This window comes from Mustela nivalis (genome assembly GCF_964662115.1).
Source record: "Mustela nivalis genome assembly, chromosome: 10".
Lineage (NCBI taxonomy): Eukaryota > Metazoa > Chordata > Mammalia > Carnivora > Mustelidae > Mustela > Mustela nivalis.
The window spans coordinates 59640040-59664207 of record NC_139029.1 but is presented as its reverse complement, the minus strand read 5'-3'; the positions used below and the strand labels follow the sequence as shown (position 1 = coordinate 59664207).

Here is a 24168-nt window from a genome sequence, read left to right as displayed (position 1 = left end):
ACAAGGATTGCCACTCCTGCTTTCTTCTGATGTCCATTAGCATGGTAAATTGTTTTCCACCCCCTCACTTTAAATCTGGGGGTGTTGTCGGGTTTAAAATGAGTTTCTTGTAGGCAACATATTGATGGGTTTTGTTTTTTTATCCATGTGTCTTTTGATTGGGGCATTTAGCCCATTAACATTCAGGGTAAGTATGAGAAATATGAGTTTAGTGCCATTGTATTGCCTGTAAGGTGACTGTTATTGTATATTGTCTCTATTCCTTTCTGATCTACTACTTTTAGGCTCTCTCTTTGCTTAGAGGATCCCTTTCAAATTTCCTGTAGAGCTGGTTTGGTGTTTGCAAATTCTTTCAGTTTTTGTTTGTCCTGGAAGCTTTTAATCTTTCCTCTATTTTCAATGATAGCCTAGCTGGATATAGTATTCTTGGCTGCATGTTTTTCCCGTTTAGTGCTCTAAATATATCATGCCATCTCTTTCTAGCCTGTCAGGTCTCTGTGGATAAGTCTGCTGCCAATATAATATTTTTACCATGTTCTGTTACAGACTACTTTTCCTGGTCTGCTTTCAGAATTTTCTCTTTGTCACTAAGACTTGTAAACTTTACTATTAGGTGATGGGGTGTGGACCTATTCTTCTTGATTTTGAGGGGGGTTCTCTGTACCTCCTGGATTTTGATGCTTGTTCCCTTTGCCATATTAGGGAAATTCTGTCCAATAATTCTCTCCAATATACCTTCTGCTCCCCTCTCTCTTTCTTCTTTTTCTGGAATCCCAATTATTCTAATGTTGTTTCATCTTATGGTGTCATTTATCTCTCAAATTCTCCCCTCGTGGTCCAGTACCTGTTTGTCCCTCTTTTGCTCAGCTTCTTTATTCTCTGTCATTTGGTCTTCTATATCGCTAATTCTTTCTTCTGCCTCATTTATCCTAGCAGTGAGAGCCTCCATTTTTGATTGCACCTCATTAATAGCTTTTTTTATTTCAACTTGGTTAGATTTTAGTTCTTTTATTTCTCCAGAAAGAGCTTTTATATCTTCTGAGAGGGTTTCTCTAATATCTTCCATGTCTTTTTCAAGCCCAGATAGAACCTTGAGAATCATCATTCTGAACTCTAGATCTGACATATTACCAATTTCTGTATTGATTAGGTCCCTAGCCTTCGGTACTGCCTCTTGTTCTTTTTATGTGTGTGTGTGGTGAATTTTTCTGCATTGTAATTTTGTCCAGATAAGAGTATATGAAGGTGCAAGTAAAATACTAAAAGGGTGGCAAAGACCCTAGGAAAATATGCTTTAACCAAATCAGAAGAGATCCCAAAATGTCAGGGGAAGAAAGGGGATAAAAAGAGGTACAGAATAAATAAAGAAACATAAAAAGAAAATGAATAAAGAAAAAATATAAAAATGAAAAAACATCTATATATTAGATAAACTAGTTAAAAAACATTTAAAAATAATAGGGTAAAAGTTTAAAAAAGTTTAGCAGAAGAAGAAAAAAAAATTGAAAAAAAAATTAAATTAACTGCAAGACTAAAAAATCATGGGGAGAAAGCCATGAGGTCCGTGCTTTGCTTTCGCCTCCTCTGAAATTCTGCTGTTCTCCTTGTAGGTGAACTTGGTCCTGGTTGGATTTCTTGTTGATCTTCTGGGGGAGAGGCCTGTTGTAGTGATTCTCAAGTGTCTTTGCCCCAGGTAGAATTGTACCACCCTTACCAGGGTCTGGGCTGAGTAATGAGCTCGGGTTTGCTTTCAGGAGCTTTTGTTCCATGAATGCTTTCCATAGATTTCTGGAGGCCCGGAATGAAAATGGCCGCCTCCCAGTCTCTGGCCCAGCCGAGCCGAGAGCTCGGTGCCCCACTCCTCAGTGTGCCCTCAGAGAATAGCGCCCAATTACTCCTGTCTCCCTGGCCTCTGGCCGCCAAACTCACCCAGCCTGCGACTGGTTCAAGGTAACCCTGAGCTGAGAGCTCACTCCTCGGCTCTGTCTCTGTAGCTGGCTTCCCCATTCTAATACTTGCCAGCTCTGAGATACTCAGACAACCCTGATCCTTCTGTGACCTGTGGGACCTGAGGCCACACTGACCCCGCATGCATTTCACCCCAGTTTAGCCTCTGGAGCAATGTCCCTCAGCTGAACAGACTTTTAAAAGTCCTGATCTTGTGCTCTGCCACTTGCTGGGAGCTGGCCCCTCCCCCCGCAGTCTATCTTCCCATCGCTTTGGATTCACTTCTCCGCCAGTCCTACCTTTCAGAAAGTGGTTGATTTTCTGTTTCTAGAATTGTTGTTCTTCTTCTCTTCTATCTCCCTTTGGTTTTGTAGGTGTTTGCAATCTTTAGATAAGCTATTGAGCTGATCTCCTGCTACCTGATGTAGTCTCAGGCTGCTACTTCTCCGCCATCCTGACTCCCTCTTCCTTCATTGTATATTCTTGACTCCATCATAGATCAACTAACCATCTATGCATGGGTTTATTTTTGGTCTCTGAATTCTGTTACATTGATCTCTGTGTCTTTTTTTTTTTTTTTCTTTTTAGCGTAACAGTAGTCGTTGTTTTTGTACCACACCCAGTGCTCCATGCAATATGTGCCCTCCTTAATACCCACCACCTGGCTCCCCCAACTTCCAACCCCCTGCCCCTTCAGAACCCTCAGGTTGTTTTTCAGAGTCCATAATCTCTCATGGTTCACCTCCCCTTCCAGTTTCCCTCAACTCCCTTCTTCTCTCCATCTCCCCATGTCCTCCATGTTATTTGTTATGCTCCACAAATAAGTGAAACCATATGATAATTGACTCTTTTTGCTTGACTTATTTCACTCAACATAATCTCTTCCAGTCCTGTCCATGTTGATACCAAAGTTGGGTATTCATCCTTTCTGATGGAGGCATAATACTCCAGAGTGTACATGGACCACATCTTCCTTATCCATTCGTCCTTTGAAGGGCATCTTGGTTCTTTGCACAGTTTGGTGACCATGGCCATTGCCACTATAAACATTGTTGTAGAGATGGCCCTTCTCTTCACTACATCTGTATCTTTGGGCTAAATACCCAGTAGTGCAATTGCAGGGTCATAGGGAAGCTCTATTTTTAGTTTCTTGAGGAATTTCCACACTGTTCTCCAAAGTGGCTGCACCAACTTGCATTCCCACCAAGAGTGTAAGAGGGTTCCTCTTTTTCCACATCCTCTCCAATACACGTTGTTTCCTGTCTTGCTAATCTTGGCCATTCTAACTAGTGTAAGGTGGTATCTCAATGTGGTTTTAATCTGAATCTCCCTGATGGCTAGTGATGATGAACATTTTTTCATGTGTCTGATAGCCATTTGTATGTCTTCATTGGAGAAGTGTCTGTTCTATTTTTATACCAATATCATACTGTTTGGATTAGTATGGGTTTGTAATATAGTTTAAAATGAGGGTGATGGTACCTCTAGCTTTATTCTCTTTCAGGATTGGTTTGGCTATTCAGGGTCTTCTGTGTTTTCCTATACATTTTAAGATTCTTTTTTCTTTTTCTGTGAAAAATGCCTTTGGAATTTAAAAGGGAATATACTGAGTACATAGATTATTTGGGATATTTTAACAGGATTATTATTTTAACAGGATTTATTCTTTCAGTCCAGAACATGGAGTATCTTTCCATTTATTTGTCTCTGACTCTTTCTTTTATCCATATTTTATAGTTTTCAGTGTGCTGTTTGCAGATCTTTTCACCTCCTTGGTTAAATTCATTCTAGGTATTTTACTCTTTCTGATGCAATTTTATATAGGATTGGTGTACTTAATTTCTCTTTCTTTAGCTTATTATTAGTAAATAGATATATAGCAGATATCTGTATATTGGTTTTGTATCCTGCCACTTTACTAATTGATTTATTAGCTGAATAATTTTTTGGCAAAGTGTTTAGGATTTTCTGTATATAACATGTCATCTGCAAATGCTAACAGTTTTGTTTCTTCCTTTCTGATTTGTATGCCTTTTGTTTCTTTTCCTTGATTAATTATTCTGGCTGGAACTTTTAATATTGTGTTAAATAAAAGTGGAACAGCTTTGCCTTGTTCCTGTTCTTAGAGGAAAAGCTTTCAATTTTCACTATTGAATATGATGTTAGCTGTGGGCTTGTCATATATGGCCTTTATTATGTTGAGGTACATTCCCTCTGCACCTACTTGTTAAGATTTTTTATCATGAATAAATGTTGAATTTTGTCAAATTCCTTTTCTCTATCTATTGAGATGATCATATAATTTTTGACTTTCATTTTTGTTAATGTGGTCTATCACATTGATTGATATGGCTCCTTAATTCTTTATGTTTAGAAAATTTTAGATTTTGTCTGCTACAAAGAAATTTTTACTGAACAAAGTATATATGTCTATTCATTTAATTATACTAATAATGATAACATATTATAGATGAAAAATGTACTGTTTTTACTCCAGTAATCATTGGATAATGAGAGATTCTTTTTTGAATTATTAATCAGCAGTTTGCCAGTTTGAAAAATATTGAATTTTAGGAGATGTTTAATGTTTTTCATTTTCCATGTAATTTATAGAAAATTAATATTTGTATTAAGATGTTATTATTAATAATATTTCAGATAAAGAGTCTACCAGATACCAAATTTTGGAGTGGATTGAAGAAACTAAAACTCCTCTATCTTCATGACAATGGGTTTGCAAAGTTAAAGAATATATGTATGCTATCTGCTTGTCCAAGTCTCATTGCCCTCACTATGTTCGATTGTCCAGTGAGCCTTAAAAAAGGATATAGACATGTTCTTGTCAACAGTATATGGCCTCTCAAAGCACTAGATCATCATGTGATTTCTGATGAAGAAATAATTCAGAACTGGCATCTTCCTGAAAGATTCAAAGCATATAACCACCGACTTTTCTTTAATTTCTGCCCTGCTTTGAAAAAGGTAGTTGGATTCATTAGAGTTTCATTTTAGTTACCTAAGTTATATGAACTAATACATACTGTATCATTTTTTAAAATTTCATAAACTAGTGAATATATTAGTAGTATTATATCTTAGAATTTATAGAAGCTTATATGCCTACTACATAAAAATTGCTGAGCATAAAATATCAAATTGTAGAGAAATATATTTTTGGTTTCTATTATGTTTTAATATAATAGCTTTATTAGGTATAACTTAAATACTATAAAATTCACTCATTATATATATATGATTTAATGATTTTAGTAAATCAATGGTGTTATGTAACCATCTCCACATTCCAGTGTTAGAAATTTCCACTACTCCAAAAGTTTCCTTCTTTCCCATGTAAAGTTAATTTCTACTCCCATCGCCAGTCATAGGTACCATTAGTCTGGTTTCTATTTCTGTGACATTGCTTTACTAAATATTTTATATGAATCAAGTCATACAATACAAAGTCTTAAGCAGCTGCCTTTATTCACTTAGTGTGATGTGTTTGAGGCTCATTTATTTTGTATCAGCAGTTAGTTACTTAGTAGTTAGTTACTTTTGGTTGTGGAATAATTATCCATTATATGTATATACTGCATTTTTTTTTGTTCATTCACCAGTTGATGGATGTTTAGATTATTTTCAGTTTTTGCTATTATGAATGATGCTGTTATGAACACCTACTTAACATGTTTTTATGTAGACATATGTTTTCATTTTTCTTGGGTAGATTCTTAGGAGTGCAAATGAGGGTATGTATGGTAAGTTTATGCTTAATTTTGTATAACACTAAATTGCTTTCTAAACAGTAGAAACCAAAAATACATAAGGGTTGTAGTTTCTGTATGTCCTTTCAAACACTAGTATTTTTTGTATTTTAAACTATTAGACATTCTAGTAAGTGTAAATTAGTATTTTATTTTGATTTTGATTTTTATTTCCCTAAGGAATAATGGTGGTAAGCACTTTTCATCTGCTTATCAATTATACATACTTTTATCAAATGCCTATGCAATATTTTTGCTCATTTTGAAAGTGGGTTGTTTGTCTTATTGTGTTGTAAGAATAGATTCATGGATATAAATCCTTTATCAGATATATGTATTACAAATATATTTTTTTCTCAGCCTCTAGCTCATCTTTTTATTTTCTTGATGGTCTCTTAGAGCAGAAAAATTTTGAGTTTTAAGACACCTAGGTTATGAATTTTTTTCTTTTATGGATTATGCTTTTGGTATTGTATCTAAGAACTCTGCCTAAGGTCAAAAATTGTTTCTGTGTTTTTTTCCTAGAAGTTTAATAATTTTAGCTGAAACTTAGTGTTTCATTTTGAATGAATTTTTATGTATGGTGTGAATTAAGGGTGTAATTTCTTTCTTTCTTTCTTTTTTTTTTGGCATGTATTCAATTTGTTGAAAAGATTATTCTTTCCCAGGTGAACTATCTGGATATCTTTGTCTGAAATCAATTGGCCATAAAATGGAAGGTTAATTTCTGGACTCTCAATTATATTCTAATGGTCTATATATTTATCCTTATTCCAGTAGCACACAGTTTGATTATTGTAGATAGCTTTGTAGTTAAGTTTTGAAATAGGGAAGTATGCGTCCTCCAACTTTGCTCTTCTTTTTCAATATTGCTTTGGCTATTCAGGGTCCCTTGCATTTACAAATGAATTTTAGGATCAGCTTGTCAATTTCTACAATGATTCCTGGTGGGATAGTGATAAAAGATTCCATTGAATTTATATATCATTTTGTGGAGATTGCCATCTTTACAATAGTGAGTATTTTCATTCTTGAATGTGAACTGTCTCTCAATTTATTTAGATATTCTTTAATTTTCTCAGCATTGTTTTATAGTTTTCATTGTGCAAGTTTTACAGTTGTCTTGTCAAAATTTATTTCTATGTATTTTATTCATTTTGATTTTGTGGTGGAATTATTTTCTCAAATTCATTTTTGGGTTGTTTGTTACTAATATATAGAAATACAATTGATATTTTAATTTAATCTTATATTCTTCCACCTTGCTATTTTCATTTTTTTATTTCTTGAAGATTGTGTTGATTAAAAGTTTTGTTTTTTAAATAGATAGCAGATCTCTAATTTTTTTTTCAGGTTTTCTATATTTGAGCGATTCCATTGGGAAGTAGTTTCTTTTTTTCAATTCTTTAAAGGACAATTTGGAATATTAATGGAAGTGGATAAAAATAGTAAATTCTTGGGGCATCTGGGTGGCTCAGTGGGTTAAGCCTCTGCTTTGGCTTGGATCATGGTCCCAGGGTCCTGGGATGGAGCTCTGCATCAGGCTCTCTGCTCAGCGGGAGCCTGTTTCCCCCTCTCTCTGTCTGCCTCTCTGCCTGCTTATGATTTCTCTCTCTGTCAAATAAATAAATATTTTAAAACATATTAAACTCTTAATTAATTTGGTGACATGGCATATTGAAATCATCATTATATGTTGATATTTTTTAATGCTGAAAGAATTGATTGAGAAACCATATCTAGTTGTAGATTACAAAATGCTTGAATGGATAGATAAAAAATATTTAAAAAATGATTCATTGCATGAGTATTAGGGTAGATAGATCATGTAAGAGTTTAAAAGAGATGAGTTCCACAGATGTTAGAAAAGTAAAACTACATAGGAAGTAAAAAAGTATATTGCAGAACATATTTATAATCTGTTCTAAATATATCTAAATCTGTATCTGTCTCTCTATGCATTGACAATTGATAAAGAATGGAAAATCAGCTGAACAGTGATCACATTTGAAAGGGTGTGTAAACAATGAACAGTGATTATGCATGGAGATTAGGAAGTTAGAAAACTTTATAACTGCATATAATTATTTACAAAAAGTTATGAATATATTAATGATTTTGAAATAATAGTTAAAAATTTTAGAGAAATTAAAAAGTGAATCCAGTATTTAATTCTGGGTATCTTAACCCAGGCCCTAAAAGAAGAATTTCATTTATGTGTTCTAGTTGGGTTTTATGATATAATCGAAGGTAGGAACATACCTGACTTTTTGTTTAACATGACTTTTTTTAAGGACAATCAAAATGACTGATGTTCATTTAAGTAATTAATAGGAAATTAGTGGGGATATGAAAAGAACCTTGGATGACATATTAAGGAGTTTAGACTTCTTAATGAATGCAATGAAGATCTATTGTAGTTATTTGAGGAGGAAATTAGAGTGGTTCTACCATAACTGGTGTTCTAGGAATAAATGTTATTGACAAAGTTTTTTAAAGGAAATTAATTCAGTATTTCGCTAGCAGGTTAATGGAGGTTAGGAGACAGATGAGAGCAGAGAGATGATTTACTGTAGGCCAGAAATTATGTGATTAGAGTTGATATAGACAGACAGTATTGGCAAAGAAGAAAGAAGATAGATAGTATAGAGGACAGACACTCAGTAAAGACTTTTACATTGTGGTAGGCACTTTATATATTTTATTCCTTCATTCCTTTACCAAATATGTATTGATCACTTAATATGTGAGCGAGATTATTCTGGACTCCGTGGTAAATAATACCAACAAAGGTTCTTCTCTCTTAAAGTTCAGTGGGGAGGCACAGAAAGTAAACATGTAAGCAGAAATAACAAAACAAAATAAAACCAGCATAGAATGTCAGATCGTGTTAATTTCTAAAGAAAAGAAAATAAAGTAGTAACATAGGACAAAAGGAATGAAGGCTTGGGCTAGATAGGGAAGGACTTTCTGAAGAATACTATTCATCATATTCTTTGCTGTGGAAAGATATTATTTCACAGAAACGAATGAAATATAGTAAGGTTTAAAATTTTACCCGATGTCAGATATATATAGTCAGTCAAGAAGCTGGGGTTTTTAAAAAAAAATTTTTATTTATTTTATTTGACAGATAGAGATCACAAGTAGGCAGCGAAGGTAGGCAGAGAGAGAGAGAAAGGAGGAAGCAGGCTCCCTGCCAAGCAGAGAGCCTGATGCTGGGCTGATCCCAGGATCCTGACCTGAGCCGAAGGCAGAGGCTTTAACCCACTGAGCCACTCAGGTGCCCCAAGAAACTGGGATTTTAAATCTTTCTTGGTTTCACAGTCTTGCAATCAACATCGTATATCAAAAAACAGACAGTGCAACTATTTGACAGGATTTTTTTAACTGATCAAATATGAATAATATGAATATGAATAAGAAAAAAATAGTAAGTGAGAAAATATTCTTTTTGTATTTTGAATTTGGGTAACTGGGACAAAAAGTTACTTAGAAATGGCAGCATTTGAAGGGTTGTGGTAGAAAGTTAAGATTGGTCATGTTTATTTGAGACAGGATGTTGATATAGAGATACCAACCAGGCATTGGAAATGTAGAACTAAAATTCAGACGTAATGTTCTAGGTATAATATGTAAATTCAGTAGTCATTGGTCTGAGGGCATGCTTGAAGCCAAAGCACCAGAAGAAAATATAGGAATCAGTATGAGAGCTAAGGACACAGCCTTAGGGCAGTTTCATTTTATGGATACAAAGCAGTGGGACCAATGATGATAACAGGGAATTAATTTTAGGAGGTAGGAGGAAAAACAGAGAGATGGCTTATTATCACTTAGTTTAAGGGAAATGAATGATTGAAAAAAATGAAGGATGTTTTTAAAGGTCAAGAAAAATTATCATGGAAACAAAAGTATTTTGACAATTTCTGTTGAAGGGGTTTTTGCATCTTTGGAATTTCACTAACTTTCAGGAATGGATACAGAATTGTAATGGGTTTAATACATAATTACCAAGTATAGAAGCTTTTATGAGAAAATTTTGGACTGAGGAAGGTAATGCCTTAGCTGCCAGAAATAGTCTTAATGGGAAATATTTTTAAAAAGTGAGATGGTCCTACTTTAGTATATATGTAAGCTGAAGGAAATAAATTTTAATTTAAAAAATAAGATTAGGGGTGCCTGGGTGGCTCAGTGGGTTAAAGCCTCTGCCTTCGGCTCAGGTCATCATCCCAGGGTCCTGGGATCGAGCCCTGCGTCGGGCTCTCTGCTCCGCAGGGAGCCTGCTTCCTCCCCTCTCTCTCTCTGCTGCCTCTCTGCCTACTTGTGATCTCTCTCTCTCTCTGTCAAATAAATAAAATCTTTAAAAAAAAAAAGATAAGATTAAAAATGTCAGAAATATAATGATTGAAGGAAAAAACCATTGTATAAAAAACATGAATGGAACGCATCACAGATGGAGTAAGCCTTAAAGAGCTATAGGTATACCTAATTATGGCAGAATTTTATGGTAGAGAGTTAAAGAAATCTGTTTGAGTAACAGTTTTTCAGTTTACTGATAAATTTTTACTCATTATTTCTGCTATAAGCAATATTATTTTGGTTATTCTTTACTTACTGAAAGGTTTAATTTAGAATAATAAACTTGAATAAATGACAACCTATGAGAATATAAACTTATTTAGTAAATTTTGAAATATATATTTCAGAACTTTTTTTTACACTTACTATTGAGTACAAGAATACTGTGAAAGCTGGGGCAGAGGAATTAAAGTGGCGGAGTAGTAGGGGAACCCTGGCTTGCCTCAGCTCTTGGTCCCCAATGAGATTAACATCAAATCATTTGAACAACTAGGAAATTGATTTGAGAATTAAGAAAACAATCTGCACAATTGGAAGGAGAGAATGTGGCAGAAAGGAGATTCAGCCATGTGAATTGGGGGAGAGAAAAGCCAGGTGCTGCAGGGAGGAGGGAGCCCTTTTCATGGATAGAAGTCAGGGAGAGAGGGAGAATAAGTGGCCTGTAGGGTTCACGCAAGATGCTGTCATGGGGATTCCCTAGGCTGCACTGAGAGAGAATGTTCCCCTTCCTAGAGTGTATGTGGAAAAGGGCATAATGCCTTTGCATGGACTAAGGATCCTCTGGGACCCACTGAGCAGCGGTTCAGCAGCTGGGGACAGACGCACATGTAGAGAGCAGATGAACTGGTTGAACCTTTTGGCTGTGTGTGCATGCCTGGGTGCCCAGAGCCTGTGTTGAAGCACCGCCCCATTTGTTGAAGAGACTTTTTGTTGTTGTTTTTCCCCATTGGATGTTCTTTCCTGCTTTGTTGAAGATTAGCCGACCATACAGTTATGGGTCCATTACTGGATTTTCTATTCTGTTCTATTGATCAATGTGTCTGTTTTTGTGCCAGTACCATACTGTCTTGATCACTATAACTTTGTAATATAACTTGAAGTCCAGAATTGTGATGTCTCCAGCTTTGCTTTTCTTTTTCCAGGTTGCTTTGGCTATTTGGGGGTCTTTTGTGATTCCATTTAAACTTTAGGATTGTTTGTTCTAACTCTGTGAAAGATGTGTTGGTATTTTGATAAGGATTGCAGGATATGTGTGGATTGCTTTGGTAGTATAGACATTTTAACAATATTTGTTCTTCCAATCTATTAGCATGGAATGTTTTTCCATTTCTTTGTATCATCTTCAATTTCTTTCATAAGTGTTTTATAGTTTTCAGGTACAGATCTTTTACCTCTTTGCTTCGTATAGTCCTAGATATTTTATGGGTTTTGGTGTAATTGTAAATGGGATTGTTTCCTTCATTTCTCTTTGTGCTGCTTCATTATTAGTATATAGAAATGCAACACTTTACTGTACCTTGGCCTATATCCTGCAACTCTATTGAATTTGTGTATCAGTTCTAGCAATTTTTAGCGGGACTCTTTGGATTTTCTACATAGAGTATGATGTCATCTGAATATAGTGAAAGTTTGACTTCTTTAAGGCTGATTTGGATGACTCATTTCTTTTCGTTGTTTGATTGCTGGGGCTAGGACTTCTAGCACTATTTTAAATAATGGTGAGAGTAGACATCTATGTCTTATTCCTGACCACAGAGGAAAAGCTTTCAGTTTTTCCCCATTGTGGATGATCTTAGATGTGGGTTTTCCACTTGTGACCGTCATGATGTTGAGGTTTGTTCCTTCTATCCCTACTTTGTTTAGGGTTTTTAATCAAGAATGGGTGCTGTGTTTTGTCAAATGCTTTTTCTATAAATGTTGAGAGGATCAGATGGTTCTTATCCTTTCTTTTATTGTGGTATATCAGGTTGACTGTAAATATTGAACCCCCCCCTTGCAACCCAGGAATAAATCCTACTTGATCACAGTGAATGACTCTGTTAATGTTCCACTGGATTCAATTTGCTAGTATTTTGTTGAGAATTTTTGCATCCATGTTCATCATAGATATTGGCCTAGAGTTCTCTCATTTTAGTGGGGTATTTGTCTAAATTTGAAATCAAGATAATGGTAATGGTAACTCATAGAATGAGTTTGGAAGTTTTCCTTTGGTTTCTAGTTTTTGGAATAGTTAGAGAAGTACAGGTATTAACTCTTCTTTAAATTTTTGGTAGAATTCTCCTGGGAAGCCATTCAGCCCAGGACTTTAGTTTGTTGGGAGATTTTTGATTACTGATTTAGTTTTTTTGCTGGTTATCAGTCTGTTCAAGTTTTCTATTTCTTTCTGTTCCAGTTTTGCTAATTTATATGTTTCTAGGAATTTATCCATTTCTTCCAGGTTGTCCAATTTATTGGCATATAATTTTTCATAATATTCTATTTTAATTATTTGTATTTCTGTGGTGTGGTTTTGATTTCTTCTCTCTTTTATTTTTATTTATTCATGTTCTTTCTCTCTCTCTCTCTCTCTCTTTTTTTTTTTTTTTGTGGTAAACTTGGCTAGGGATTTATCAATTTTATGAATTCTTTTGAAGAACCAGCTCCTGGTTTCATCAATGTGTTCTACTTTTTTGTTTGTTTGTTTGTTTCTATATCATTTATTTCTGCTCTAATGTTTATTGTTTCCCTTCCTCTGCTGGCTTTAGTCTTCATTTGTTTTTATTTTTCTAGCTTCTTTAGGTGTAAGGTTAGGTTACAGATTGAGATTTTTCTTGCTTCTTGAGTTAGGCCTATATTACTATGTATTTCCTTTTTATGACCACTTTTCTGTATCTCAAAAGTTTTGGACTGGTATGTTTTCATTTTCATTTGTTTCCATGTATTTTTAAAGTTCTTTTTTAATTTCTTGGTTGACCCATTCATTCGTTAGTAGGATGTTCTTTAACATCCATGTATTTGTGGTCTTTGCAAATTTTTTCTTGTGATTGACTTTGTTTCATAGTGTTGTGAATGGAAAATAAGCATGATGTGATCTCAGTCTCTTTATACTTGTTGAAACCTAAATTGTGACCTCCAGAACCTGATCTGTTCTGGAGAATGTAACTATGTCCACTTGAAAAGACTGTATTCTGCTGCTTTAGGATGAAGTGTTCCGAATGTATCTGTGAAGTCCATCTGGTCCAGTTTGTCATTCAAAGCCATTGTTTCTTTGTTGATTTTCAGCTTAGCTGATCTGTCCCTTGCTATAAGTGGAGTTAATGTCTCCTACTAGTATTGTATTATTGTCAGTGAGTTCCTTTTTGTTTGTTATTTATTGATTTATATATTTGGATGCTCCCAAGTTGGGTTCATAAATATTTACAATTATTCTTGTTGGAAAGTCTAGTTTGTTACAATTATTAGTTTATTTTTATTACTTCTTCATCTCTTGTTCTAGTCTTCGGTTTAAAATCAAGTTTGTTTGATTTTGCTACTCTACCTTTCTTTCTTTCTTTCTTTTTAAGATTTTATGTATTTATTTGAGAGAGAGAGAGAGTGAAAGAGGGAGAGCATGAGAAGCAGAGGGTCAGAGGAAGAAGCATGCTCCTCACTGAGTGGGAAGCCAGATGCAGGACTTGATCCTGGGACTCTGGGATCATGACCTGAGCCAAAGGCAGATGTTAACTGACTGAGCCACCCAGGCACCCTCCAGCTTTCTTTTAACATCCATTTTCATGGTAACTATTTCTCCATCCCCTCACTTTCAATATGCAGGTGAAAAACAAAAACAAAAACAAACAATTAAAAAAACCCTGCAGGTGTCTTTAGGTCTAAAGTGAGTCTCTTGTAAGCGGCATATAGATGGGCTTTGTTTTTCTATCCATTCTGACACCCTGTGTCTTTTGATTGGAGCAGTTAGTCCATTTACATTCAGAGTAATTATTGATAGATAGGAATTGTATGCCATTCTATTATTTTTTTTTTTTATCGTTTCTGGAGATTTTCTCTATTCCCTTCTAGTCTTTGTCACTTTTTGTCTTTCTTTCCTACTCAAAGCATCCCCTTTAATATTTCTTACAGGACTGGTTTCGTGGTCATGAACTCCTTTGGTTTTTATTGTCTGGGAAACTTCATCTTTCCTTCTATACTGAGTGACTCATCTTTCCTTCTATTCTGAATAATAGCCTTGCTGGATAGAGTATTCTTGGATATAGATTTTTCCCATTCAGTATGCTGAATATTTCATCCTACTTTCTTTTGACCTGCCAATTTTCTGTGGAGAGAACTACTGCTAGCCTTATTGGTCTTCACTTATAAGTTAAAGACTTCTTTTATTTTTCTGCTTTTAGGATTTTTTATCTCTATATTTTGCAAATTTAGATATGATATGTGTTGGTGTTGGCCTCCTTTTGTTGATTTTGATGGGAGTTCTCAGTGCCTCCTTAATTTGGATCTGTTTCCTTCCCCAAGTTGAAGAAATTTTTAGCTATAATATATTCAAATAAACCTTCTGGTCCCTTTCCTCCATCTTCTTCTGGAACTCCTCTGATACAAATATTATTATGCTTTATGGTGTCACTGAGTTCCCTAAGTCTATATTTGTAATCCAATATTTTTCTTTCCCTCTTCCTTCATTTTCATTATTTTATATAATTTTATCTTCTGTATCAGTTATTGTTTTTGCTTCCTCCATCCTTGTAGTCATTACATCTAGTTGTTTTGCATTTCAGTTATAGTGTTTCTTCTTCTTCTTCTTCTTCTTTTTTTTTTTTTCCAACCTGACCAGTTTTTAGGTCTTTTATCTCTGCAGTATGGGACTCCCTGGCATCTTCTATGCATTTCCTAAGCCCAACTAGTATCCTTGTGATTGTTGCTTTAAATTCTGGATCAGGCATTTTACTTGTATCTGTTTGGATTAGATCCCTGGTCATGATCTTTTCTTGTTCTTTCTTTTGAGATTAATTGCTTCATCTTATTTTGTCTAGGTCTCTGTCTTCTTCATATATTAGGAAAGCCTGGTATGTTTCATGCTCCTGAGAATAATGACTTCATATATGTCCAGGGCCTGACTTTTTAGGAAGTGTCTCTGGCATATGCTGTGTGCACTCTGCTGTTGTGTTGTGGCTGCTCTTTCCCTCGGGTCAGTCTTCTACAGAGTTTCCTCTTGGCTGAAGTGGGAGGGTTTGGATCTTGACCAGAGTGTGGTGAGTTTTAACTAGGTGTGCTCTGTTCTTCTTGTTAAAAGAGACCTGATGCTATTTCCACTAGAGCTGAAGATTTGCAGAACTATGGTTAGTAGATGTGGTGCATGTGTGTGGGGGAGGCTTGATGGTCTTCTGGAGGATGGACCTGTTGTTCTGGTTCCCAGGCACACCTGTTCAAGAAAAGCAGCACCAGTAGGGCACCGGGTAGGAGGGTGTGGGGAGCTTGCTATAAGCAGTTTAGGTCACCATTGTTGGCACTGTGCTTCTTACTGAAATTAGTTTATGCTGAAGAGCGGGATAAGGGAATGGGGCCAGCCAGCTTCTTTGTCCCCATAGAGGAGAGTTTGCACTTGCTAATCTCCAGGAAGCCTTCCCAGAAAAGCAGACAGTCTCCCTTCTTGCAAACCAGGTGTCCCTCAGATTGCCACCTTCACCCTCTCTTGGTCTTGGCTGTCTACCAGCCCAGTATCACAGTGTACCTTGAGCTCTATCCCAGCCAGGCTGGCAGAATTTTGAAACTCCAAACCTAAGGGATCTGGCTTGGTGGGGACCTGCACTGGTCCTCTGGGGAAGGATCTTGCTACATTGGGAATGATGCAGGTTTATCCCAAAAGGGCAGTCTAACCAAAACACAAGGGCATGGAGTAAAGCATAGCAAGGAGCCAGTGTCCAGGTTAGCCACCCTCAGCAGGTGTCTCAGTGCATATGCTGAGGGGCAGGCAGGGGAAATGGCACATGCCAGCTCTTTTCTCCCTGGAGAAGCAATGCCACCTCTCTCAGATACACTCCAAAAAGGAGTGCTTTCTCTCCCAGTGTGTCCCGGGGATGGTCAAGATTGCACAGTCTGCCCCCAGGCTATTTGCCTTCATTCTTAAAAGAGCACTGCAGTGCCCTCAGGGCTATGCCACAGACCTCTTAAACTCCAATCTTTGAAACCTGCTGTTTGTAAAAACTCATGAAAAATCAGCCCCTCTTGTCCCCATCAGTGGCTTTGGGAAAGTTTTTTCCTTGTGTGATTCCCTGTGCACTCCTCTCGTTCTCTCTTGCATTTCTCTGTGACAGGACTCCCTCCTCTCCATAGCACTCACAGCCCCTTTCTCCCCCAAACCACGTCTCTGTACCTCCTACCTTCCACACTGTGGCCTCTCCTCTCCATGTAGTTGTGCAGTTTGTTCTGTCAGTGCTTGATAGATTTCTTGAATATGTAGAATGATTGATATTTATTGAGCTATGTTTGAGGGAGAGGCAAGTCTAGGTTCTTCCTACTATTCCACCATCTTAGCTCCTACTCCAAAGTAGAGATTTTTAGATCAAATGTTTAGCATCCATTTTTTTCCCAATTCCAAGGTAAGTATCAAAAGAAGAATAAAAGTGCATAAATATAACAACCAAATAGATATTTGAAAGTGAATTTTTGTTTGGTTTAATATGTAAGACATATTATATGTTTGTAAAGTTTATACTTTTGCTTTTTGAAGATAAAAAATACAGCGTATATGACATACAGAAATCATAAGATAGTGTCAAAAGTAAAACTATATTTATAAAAATTTTTATATATTTACATTATGAATGCTATATGATTATAAGTAATCATAAATTTATTGTAAGTGTAAAAACCAAAATCAAGATGGCTATTCACAAGACAAGGCCCCAAATTAAGGTAATACAGAAAAAGTAAAATGAAAACCTAAGTAGATACATATTAAGTAGAATAAAACAAAAGGTTTAACATTAGTCTTAATGTAGAATTTATCACACAAAATGTTAAATGGCATAAATAGGAACCCTTTCCATTGATGTAAAAAATAATAGCTACAATAAAGAAATATCTTGAGCATTAATGTACAAAAGTATTATACAAAAACATATGAATATTTTTGGAAATTTAAGACTAAATAGAAAATATTACAGTACAGGTAGAACATATTTATCTCAAAAAACCATTTTGTTAATAATAAGAATATAGGCTTCCACTTCTAAGAAGATAGAGGAGATACTTCTCTTGCTAAGTATAATTTAATTCCTTGGACATTATATGTGTTACATAGTTATTATTTATGGTATAATGCATTACATAATACTATAGGTGTACCTTGGAGATATTGCAGTTTTCATGTCAGACCAACACAATAAAAAATATACTAAAGCAAGTCAAATAAATTTTTTGGTTTTCCAGTGAATATAAAAGTTTTTACTGTAATCTGTTCAGTGTATAATAATACTGTACTATAATGCATAAAGAAGTATATGAAACCTTGATTAAATACATGATTGCTAAAAAATGATAACCATCATCTGAGTTTACAGTGAGTTATAATCACTAATTATAGATCATCATAACAAATATAATAATGAAAAAGTTTGAAATATGGTGAGAATTACCAAAATGTGGCAGGGGAAAAATGACACCAATACACTCACTTATTGTGGGGTTACCACAACCTTTAATTTGTAAAAACAAAAACAAAAACAAAAACAGACAACAACAACAATAAAACACAAGTGAAAAAAAATGCAGTATTTGCAAAGTGCAATAAAGAAAGTATAATAAAACCAAGTATTTCTGTATATATTATATCTTATATAAATTCCTTGGATATTACATATAAAACAAACATTAAAAGACTGAATGGTGAAGTGTAGAGGCTGACTGGCTAGGACAATCAGAATCTGAGCAATGACACAGTGGTGGATGAATTTCCTGTTTTGCTGTTTTTGCTTGTTTTTTACGTATATCTTAAAATTAAAGCTAAAAAAGTCAGTATCCTAAAAGCCAAAAGATGCAACCACACAAACAAAATACCAAAATGCCTACTCTATCTAAACAAGCAAGAAAGATGAGTCTAGTAAGACAGTTAACTTTCAGATAATAACTACTCTACTCCAGTCAAAACCACAGAAAACATTTTGGTTCCACTTTTACCCATGCTGCAGAGGCTGAGTGGAGAGCCTAGACTTCCATCCTCATGAAGCTTTGATGAGGCAACCCAATAACCATCGGGATGGTATCACAAGAAGACTAAAGATCAGGACTTTCATTATTTACCAGCTGTAAGAAGGCCACCCTCATAGTCATGTCAATGATGACCATCTGAAAGTGGAAACTTGCACTTCTAACAGAAGTAATGAGAAGCCCGCCTTCAGTTGGAGATTAACAAAGACTTAAATGTTGGTGAATCTGGACTTCTACATCCCCCTGGAAGTAACAAGATAGTGACATCCATTTCCCCTGCTGGAGCAATATCAGAGAAAGCCAGCTAAAACAAGGTTTAAGTGAGATTTAAAAGTTTTAGAACATAATACAAAAATGTCTGTGCTTCATTCAGTAGTCACTCAACATACAAAGAACTAGGAAGGTCTTAAACTGAATGAAAAGAGACAATCGATAGATGTTAATCCTGAGTTGCTTGCATTGTTTAAAATTTTCTGATAAATTTTTTAAGCATCATTAAAATGCTTCAATGATCAATTATAAAAATACTTGAAATATACAAATAGAAAGCTTCAGCAATGTAATAGATAAAAAGAAACATGGTAATTAGAGAACTCAAAAATACAATAATCAAAATAAAAAAAGTACAGTGGATGAACTCAATAGAAGAATAGAGGGGGAAGATTAAAGAATGCTGAGAAAGGGAAGATAGAATAATATAAATTAATTAATGTGAGAAACAGAGATAAAATATCTTGAAAAAGAAAAAGAATAGATATTCCAGGCAATTGGAAACAGATATTCCATGCAAATAGAAACCAAAAGAAAGCATGTGTAGCTAAACTTACACAAAATGGACTTTAAATCAAAGGCTATAATAAGAGACAAGGTTATCATAATGATGAAGGTGTCAATCCAACAAGAGGATATAGCTTTCGTAAATGTGCATTTGGCATAGAAGCACTTAAATATATAAAGCAAATATTAACAGTCCTGAACTAAATAGCTTCTGCAAAGCAAAGGAAACTATTACCAAAATGAAAGGAAACTGACAAAATTGGAGAAAATATTGGCAACTAATATATCTGATAAATCATAACACTGTCTGATGTTCTAAATATATGTATGAGAAATACTTAAGAAAATTCTTAAAAAGACAGCTGTAAAGAATGATAAGAGTTCTACACTTAATTTGGATAAGTAAATTGTTGACATCATTTGTGAGTGTGTGTGTTTGTATATGAGAGTTCTAAAAAAAGAATGCCAATGCACAAAAAACACTAGGGATCAATATAAATGAAGTTCTCAAATTCTTTTGTAGGAAAGTAAGAATAAGAAAACAAATGAAAAGCAGAGAAAATAAATAGAAAACATGATAAAAAATGGGAGGCTTAAGTCCTATTCTATCAGTAATTACATTAAAATTTAAATTAAACTTAAATGGCCCAAATTTACCAATTGAAAGATACTGGCCAAGTAGAATTAAAAATGTGACTCAAATCAGAGAAAGACAATTATCATAAGATCTCTCTGATACGAGGAATTTGAGAGTCAGGGTAGGGGGTTGTGGAGGTAGGGAAGGAAAAAATGAAACAAGGTGGGATTGGGAGGGAGACAAACCATAAGAGACTCTTAATCTCATGAAACAAACTGAAGGTTGGTTAGTGGGTGGAAGGGTAGGGATAGGGTGACTGGGTTATGGACATTGGGGAGGATATGTGCTATGGTGACTGCTATGAAATGTATAAGCTTGATAATTCACAGACCTGTACCCCTGGGGCAAATAATTCATTATATGTTAATAAAAAATAAAAATATGACTCAAGTTTATGCTGTCTACATGAAACTTCAAATATAATGGTATAGGGATGTTGAAAATAAAAGGATGGACAAAGATTTGTCATACCAAAACTAATCAAAGGGAGAGAGAGGACCAATTGGCTATCTTAACATCAGTAGGGTAAACTTCAGAGCAAAAAAAATTATCTGAGGCAGAGAGGGACATATAATGATAAAAGGTTCAAACCACTAAGAAGACATGTAATCTTAAATGTGAATGCACCAAACAATATGTGAAGCAAAGATTGATAAAACTAAAATGAGAAATAAATACATGATTATATTTAGGGACATCAAAATCCCTCTCTCAATAATTACTACTATATATTGAAAAAGCTCTATAACTCTATCAACCAGCAACAGGAGAGTAGACATTCTTTTTCAAGTGTTCAATCATATGTAGGTGATTTCCTGTTTCATGGACAAACCTCAACAAATTTAAAATAATTTGAATCATATACGGTGTGTCCTCTGACTACAAAAAAATAAGAGGACACTCCCCAAACACTTGAAAACTAAGCAACATAATTCTAATAAGTCCATAGATCAAAGATATAGTATCAAGTGAAAAGATGTATTAAAATTAAGATACGAGCTACCAAAATTTGTGGGACACAGCTAAAGCAATTCTGAAAGGGAAATTTTTAGTATTAAATACATATATAGGAACAAAGGAAAATCCTCAACTCAACAGTCTGAGATTCCCTTCATAAGAACCTAGAAAAACAAGAGCAAAATAAACCCAAAGTAAGCAGAAAGAAGGAACCGATAAAGATAGGAGATGTCCATGAAATAAAAAACACACAAAAATAATAAAATTAGTAAAGCATAAATCTGGTTCTTTGAAAAGATCAATAAAATTGACAAACCTCTAGCGAGACTGATGGAGAAGAAAAAAGACCCAAATTACCAATGTCAGGAACAAAACAAGGATATCACTACAGACCTTGTAGACATCAAAAGAAGAGAATACTACAAAAACACTACACATAAACTTAACAATTTAGATGAATGGTCCACTTCATGCAGACAACAACAACAACAAAACTCACCCATTATGAAAAAGATAATTTTGACTAGTCCTTTATGAAAGAAATTGAATTTATAAGTTTAAACTCCAAAAAAAGAAATCTCCAGTCCCAGATAATTGCATTAGAGAATTCTCCCAAACATATAAAACTATATCCTGTTTCTTCTAGAAAATAAAAAGAAACGTTTCACCATTTATTTTAAAGTTAATAGTACCTTGATACCAAAACCAAAGACCGTACCAAAAAAAAAAAAAAAAGGAAAAACAGACCAGTATCCTTCATGAATATAAGCATAAAAATCCTTAACAAAATGTTAGCAAATAGAATTCAGCAGTATATGAAAATAACTGTATACCATGAGTAAGTGGTTCTTAGTCTGGAGATACATAGCTTGTTCAATATTTGAAAATCAAATAATGTAATTTACCATATTAATAGACTAAAGAAAACATATATCAAATATCGTATATCACTTAATGGAGAAAAAACATTTGGCCAAGTTTGGCCAAGTTCAGCATCCACTCATGATCAAAACAAAACAAAACACCTCAGAAAAATAGGTATAGAGAACTTCTTCTTGTTTATAAAAACATCAAATAAAACCTAACAGCTAACATTATGCTTAGTGGTAAAAGACTGAATATTTTCTCCCCAAGAGTGGGAATGAAGCAAGGGTGCCCACCATCTCTTCTCATGTCATCATAGTGCTGGGAAGTCTAGTTAGTGCAATTAACTGAAAAAAGGAAATAAAAGACAGATGAACAAGAAGAAATAAAACTATTTGCAGATGAAATGATGACCTATGTAGGTAATCCCAAAGAATCCACCAAAAAATCTCTTAGAAGTAAAAATTGAGCTTAGTAAGGCCACAGTGTGTTAAAAACATGCAAAAATTAATCACATTTCTATATACTACCCTTGGACACCAAAATTAAAAATATACTCTCATTTATAATCACTCAAAAAGATGAAATACTTAGGTATGTCTAACAATACTTGTATAAAACTTGTATGCTGAATGCTATAAAACACTTATGAAAAAAAGATCTAAATGAATGGTGAGACATAGCATATTCATGAATTAGAATATTCAGCATAATCTTTCAATTCTCTCCAAAATGATATATAGGGTTAATGTAATTCCTATCAAAACCTTGCAGAATTTTCTGTAGATATAAACAAGAGCATTCTAAACTTTTTATGGAAAGGTAAAGGAATAAGAATGACTAAAACAACTTTGAAAAGCAGTTAAGTGATAGGAATCTATTTACCTGATTTTGATATTTAGTTAGCTACAGTAATCAACACTGTGTGGTATCAGTGAGATATAGATCTAGGGAAGAGATTAGAAAACCTAAAAATAGGGGCGCCTGGGTGGCTCAGTGGGTTAAGCCGCTGCCTTTGGCTCAGGTCATGATCTCAGGGTCCTGGGATCGAGTCCCACATCGGGCTCTCTGCTCAGCAGGAAGCCTGCTTCCTCCTCTCTCTCTCTCTCTGCCTGCCTCTCTGCCTACTTGTGATTTCTGTCTGTCAAATAAATAAATAAAATCTTTAAAAAAAAAAAAAAAAGAAAACCTAAAAATAGGTCTACAAATTATGTTCAACTGAATTTTAACAAAGATATAAGTAGTTTGATGGAGTAAATACAATCTTTTAATATATGTGGCTAGAGTAATTGGGCATACACACACACACACACACACACACACACACACAAGCCTCAACCCAAGTTCCACACCCCATACAAAAATTAACTCAAAATGAATCATGGAGTTAAATGTACAACTTAAAACTACAAAACTTTTAGAAAGAAAAAAAATAGAGATTTTAGGGATGAAAGGTGTAGGAAAAACATTCTTAGACCTGACAACAAAAGCATAATCTTTAAAAGGAAAAAAAATGATAAACTGCACTTCATCAAAATTAAAACTTTTTATCTCTCTGTCAAAGACCCTGTCCAGTAAATGAAAGAAAGTTGCAGAGTTGGGAAAGTATTTGACAGTGAATTTTTAAAAATTAACTAATAATGTTCTATTACCCGCAGGGGTACAGGTCTGTGAATCACCAGGTTTACATACTTCACAGCACTCACCATAGCACATACCCTCCCCAATGTCCACAGCTGAAGCACCCTCTCCCTCCCTCCTCGCCCCCCGCCCCGGCAATCCTGTTTGTTTTGTGAGATTGAGTCTCTTATGGTTTGCCTCCCTCCCAAACCCATTTGTTTCATTTATTCTTTTCCTACCCCCCAAACCTCCCAAGTTGCTTCTCAACTTCCTCATATCAGGGAAATCATATGATAGTTGTCTTTCTCCGCTTGACTTATTTCACAAAGCATAATACCCTCTAGTTGCAAATTGCAAGATTTCATTTCTTTTGATGGCTGCATAGTATTCCATTGTATATATATATACCACATCTTTTTTATCCATTCATCTGTTGATGGACATCTAGGTTTTTTCCATAGTTTGGCTATTGTGGACATTGCTGCTATAAACATTTGGCTGCACGTGCCCCTTCGGATCACTACATTTGTATCTTTAGGGTAAATACCCAGTAGTACAATTGCTGGGTCATAAGGTAGCTCTATTTTCAAGAAAGTGAATATTTTTAAAATGATAATATTTATGAGTCATCAAAATCTGGGTAGGGTATTTTTTTTTCTTGTATTTGCTTTTCTTCTTTCCTGACATTTCTGTGTTCTTATATTATTATGATTCTAAATTTTATTTTTATTTAATGGTACTTGACTCAGGTGAATTTTTTTTAACTTGAAAATAGATGATAGGATACTCCCAAATTGTTTACCAAGTAATCCTAGGAAATACTGATTTAAAGTAATACAAAAATCTTATTTTAGGGAGTTTCACATAGATTTCTACTGTTTCATGTGATATTAAAGCGAGTGCATCATTAATGTGGTTTCTGATGGTATGAAAAGGTAAAAACTGTGGGTGTGCTTTATTTGAGATAAATACGTATGGGATTAGTACAATTTACATTTTTCAAATATGTTGGGGAAATATGTGCCAAATTAGGAAATTCTGATTAGAAAAATCACAAATGGATAG

The 24168-nt window shown here is 34.7% G+C and overlaps 1 protein-coding gene across 6 annotated transcripts in view; it reads left to right on the top strand.

Moving 5' to 3' along the window:
- Positions 1-24168, top strand: part of LRRIQ3 (leucine rich repeats and IQ motif containing 3) — a 218557-nt gene that overhangs the window by 33271 nt on the left and 161118 nt on the right. For 4 of the 6 annotated variants that reach the window (XM_082686580.1, XM_082686577.1, XM_082686575.1 and 1 more), the window contains exon 3: positions 4606-4929. The exons of the other annotated variants lie outside the window; for them this stretch is intronic. In XM_082686580.1, coding sequence (XP_082542706.1) covers positions 4606-4929 — 324 coding nt within the window. The remainder of the gene's footprint in view (positions 1-4605; positions 4930-24168) is intronic. 6 annotated transcript variants of the gene reach the window in all.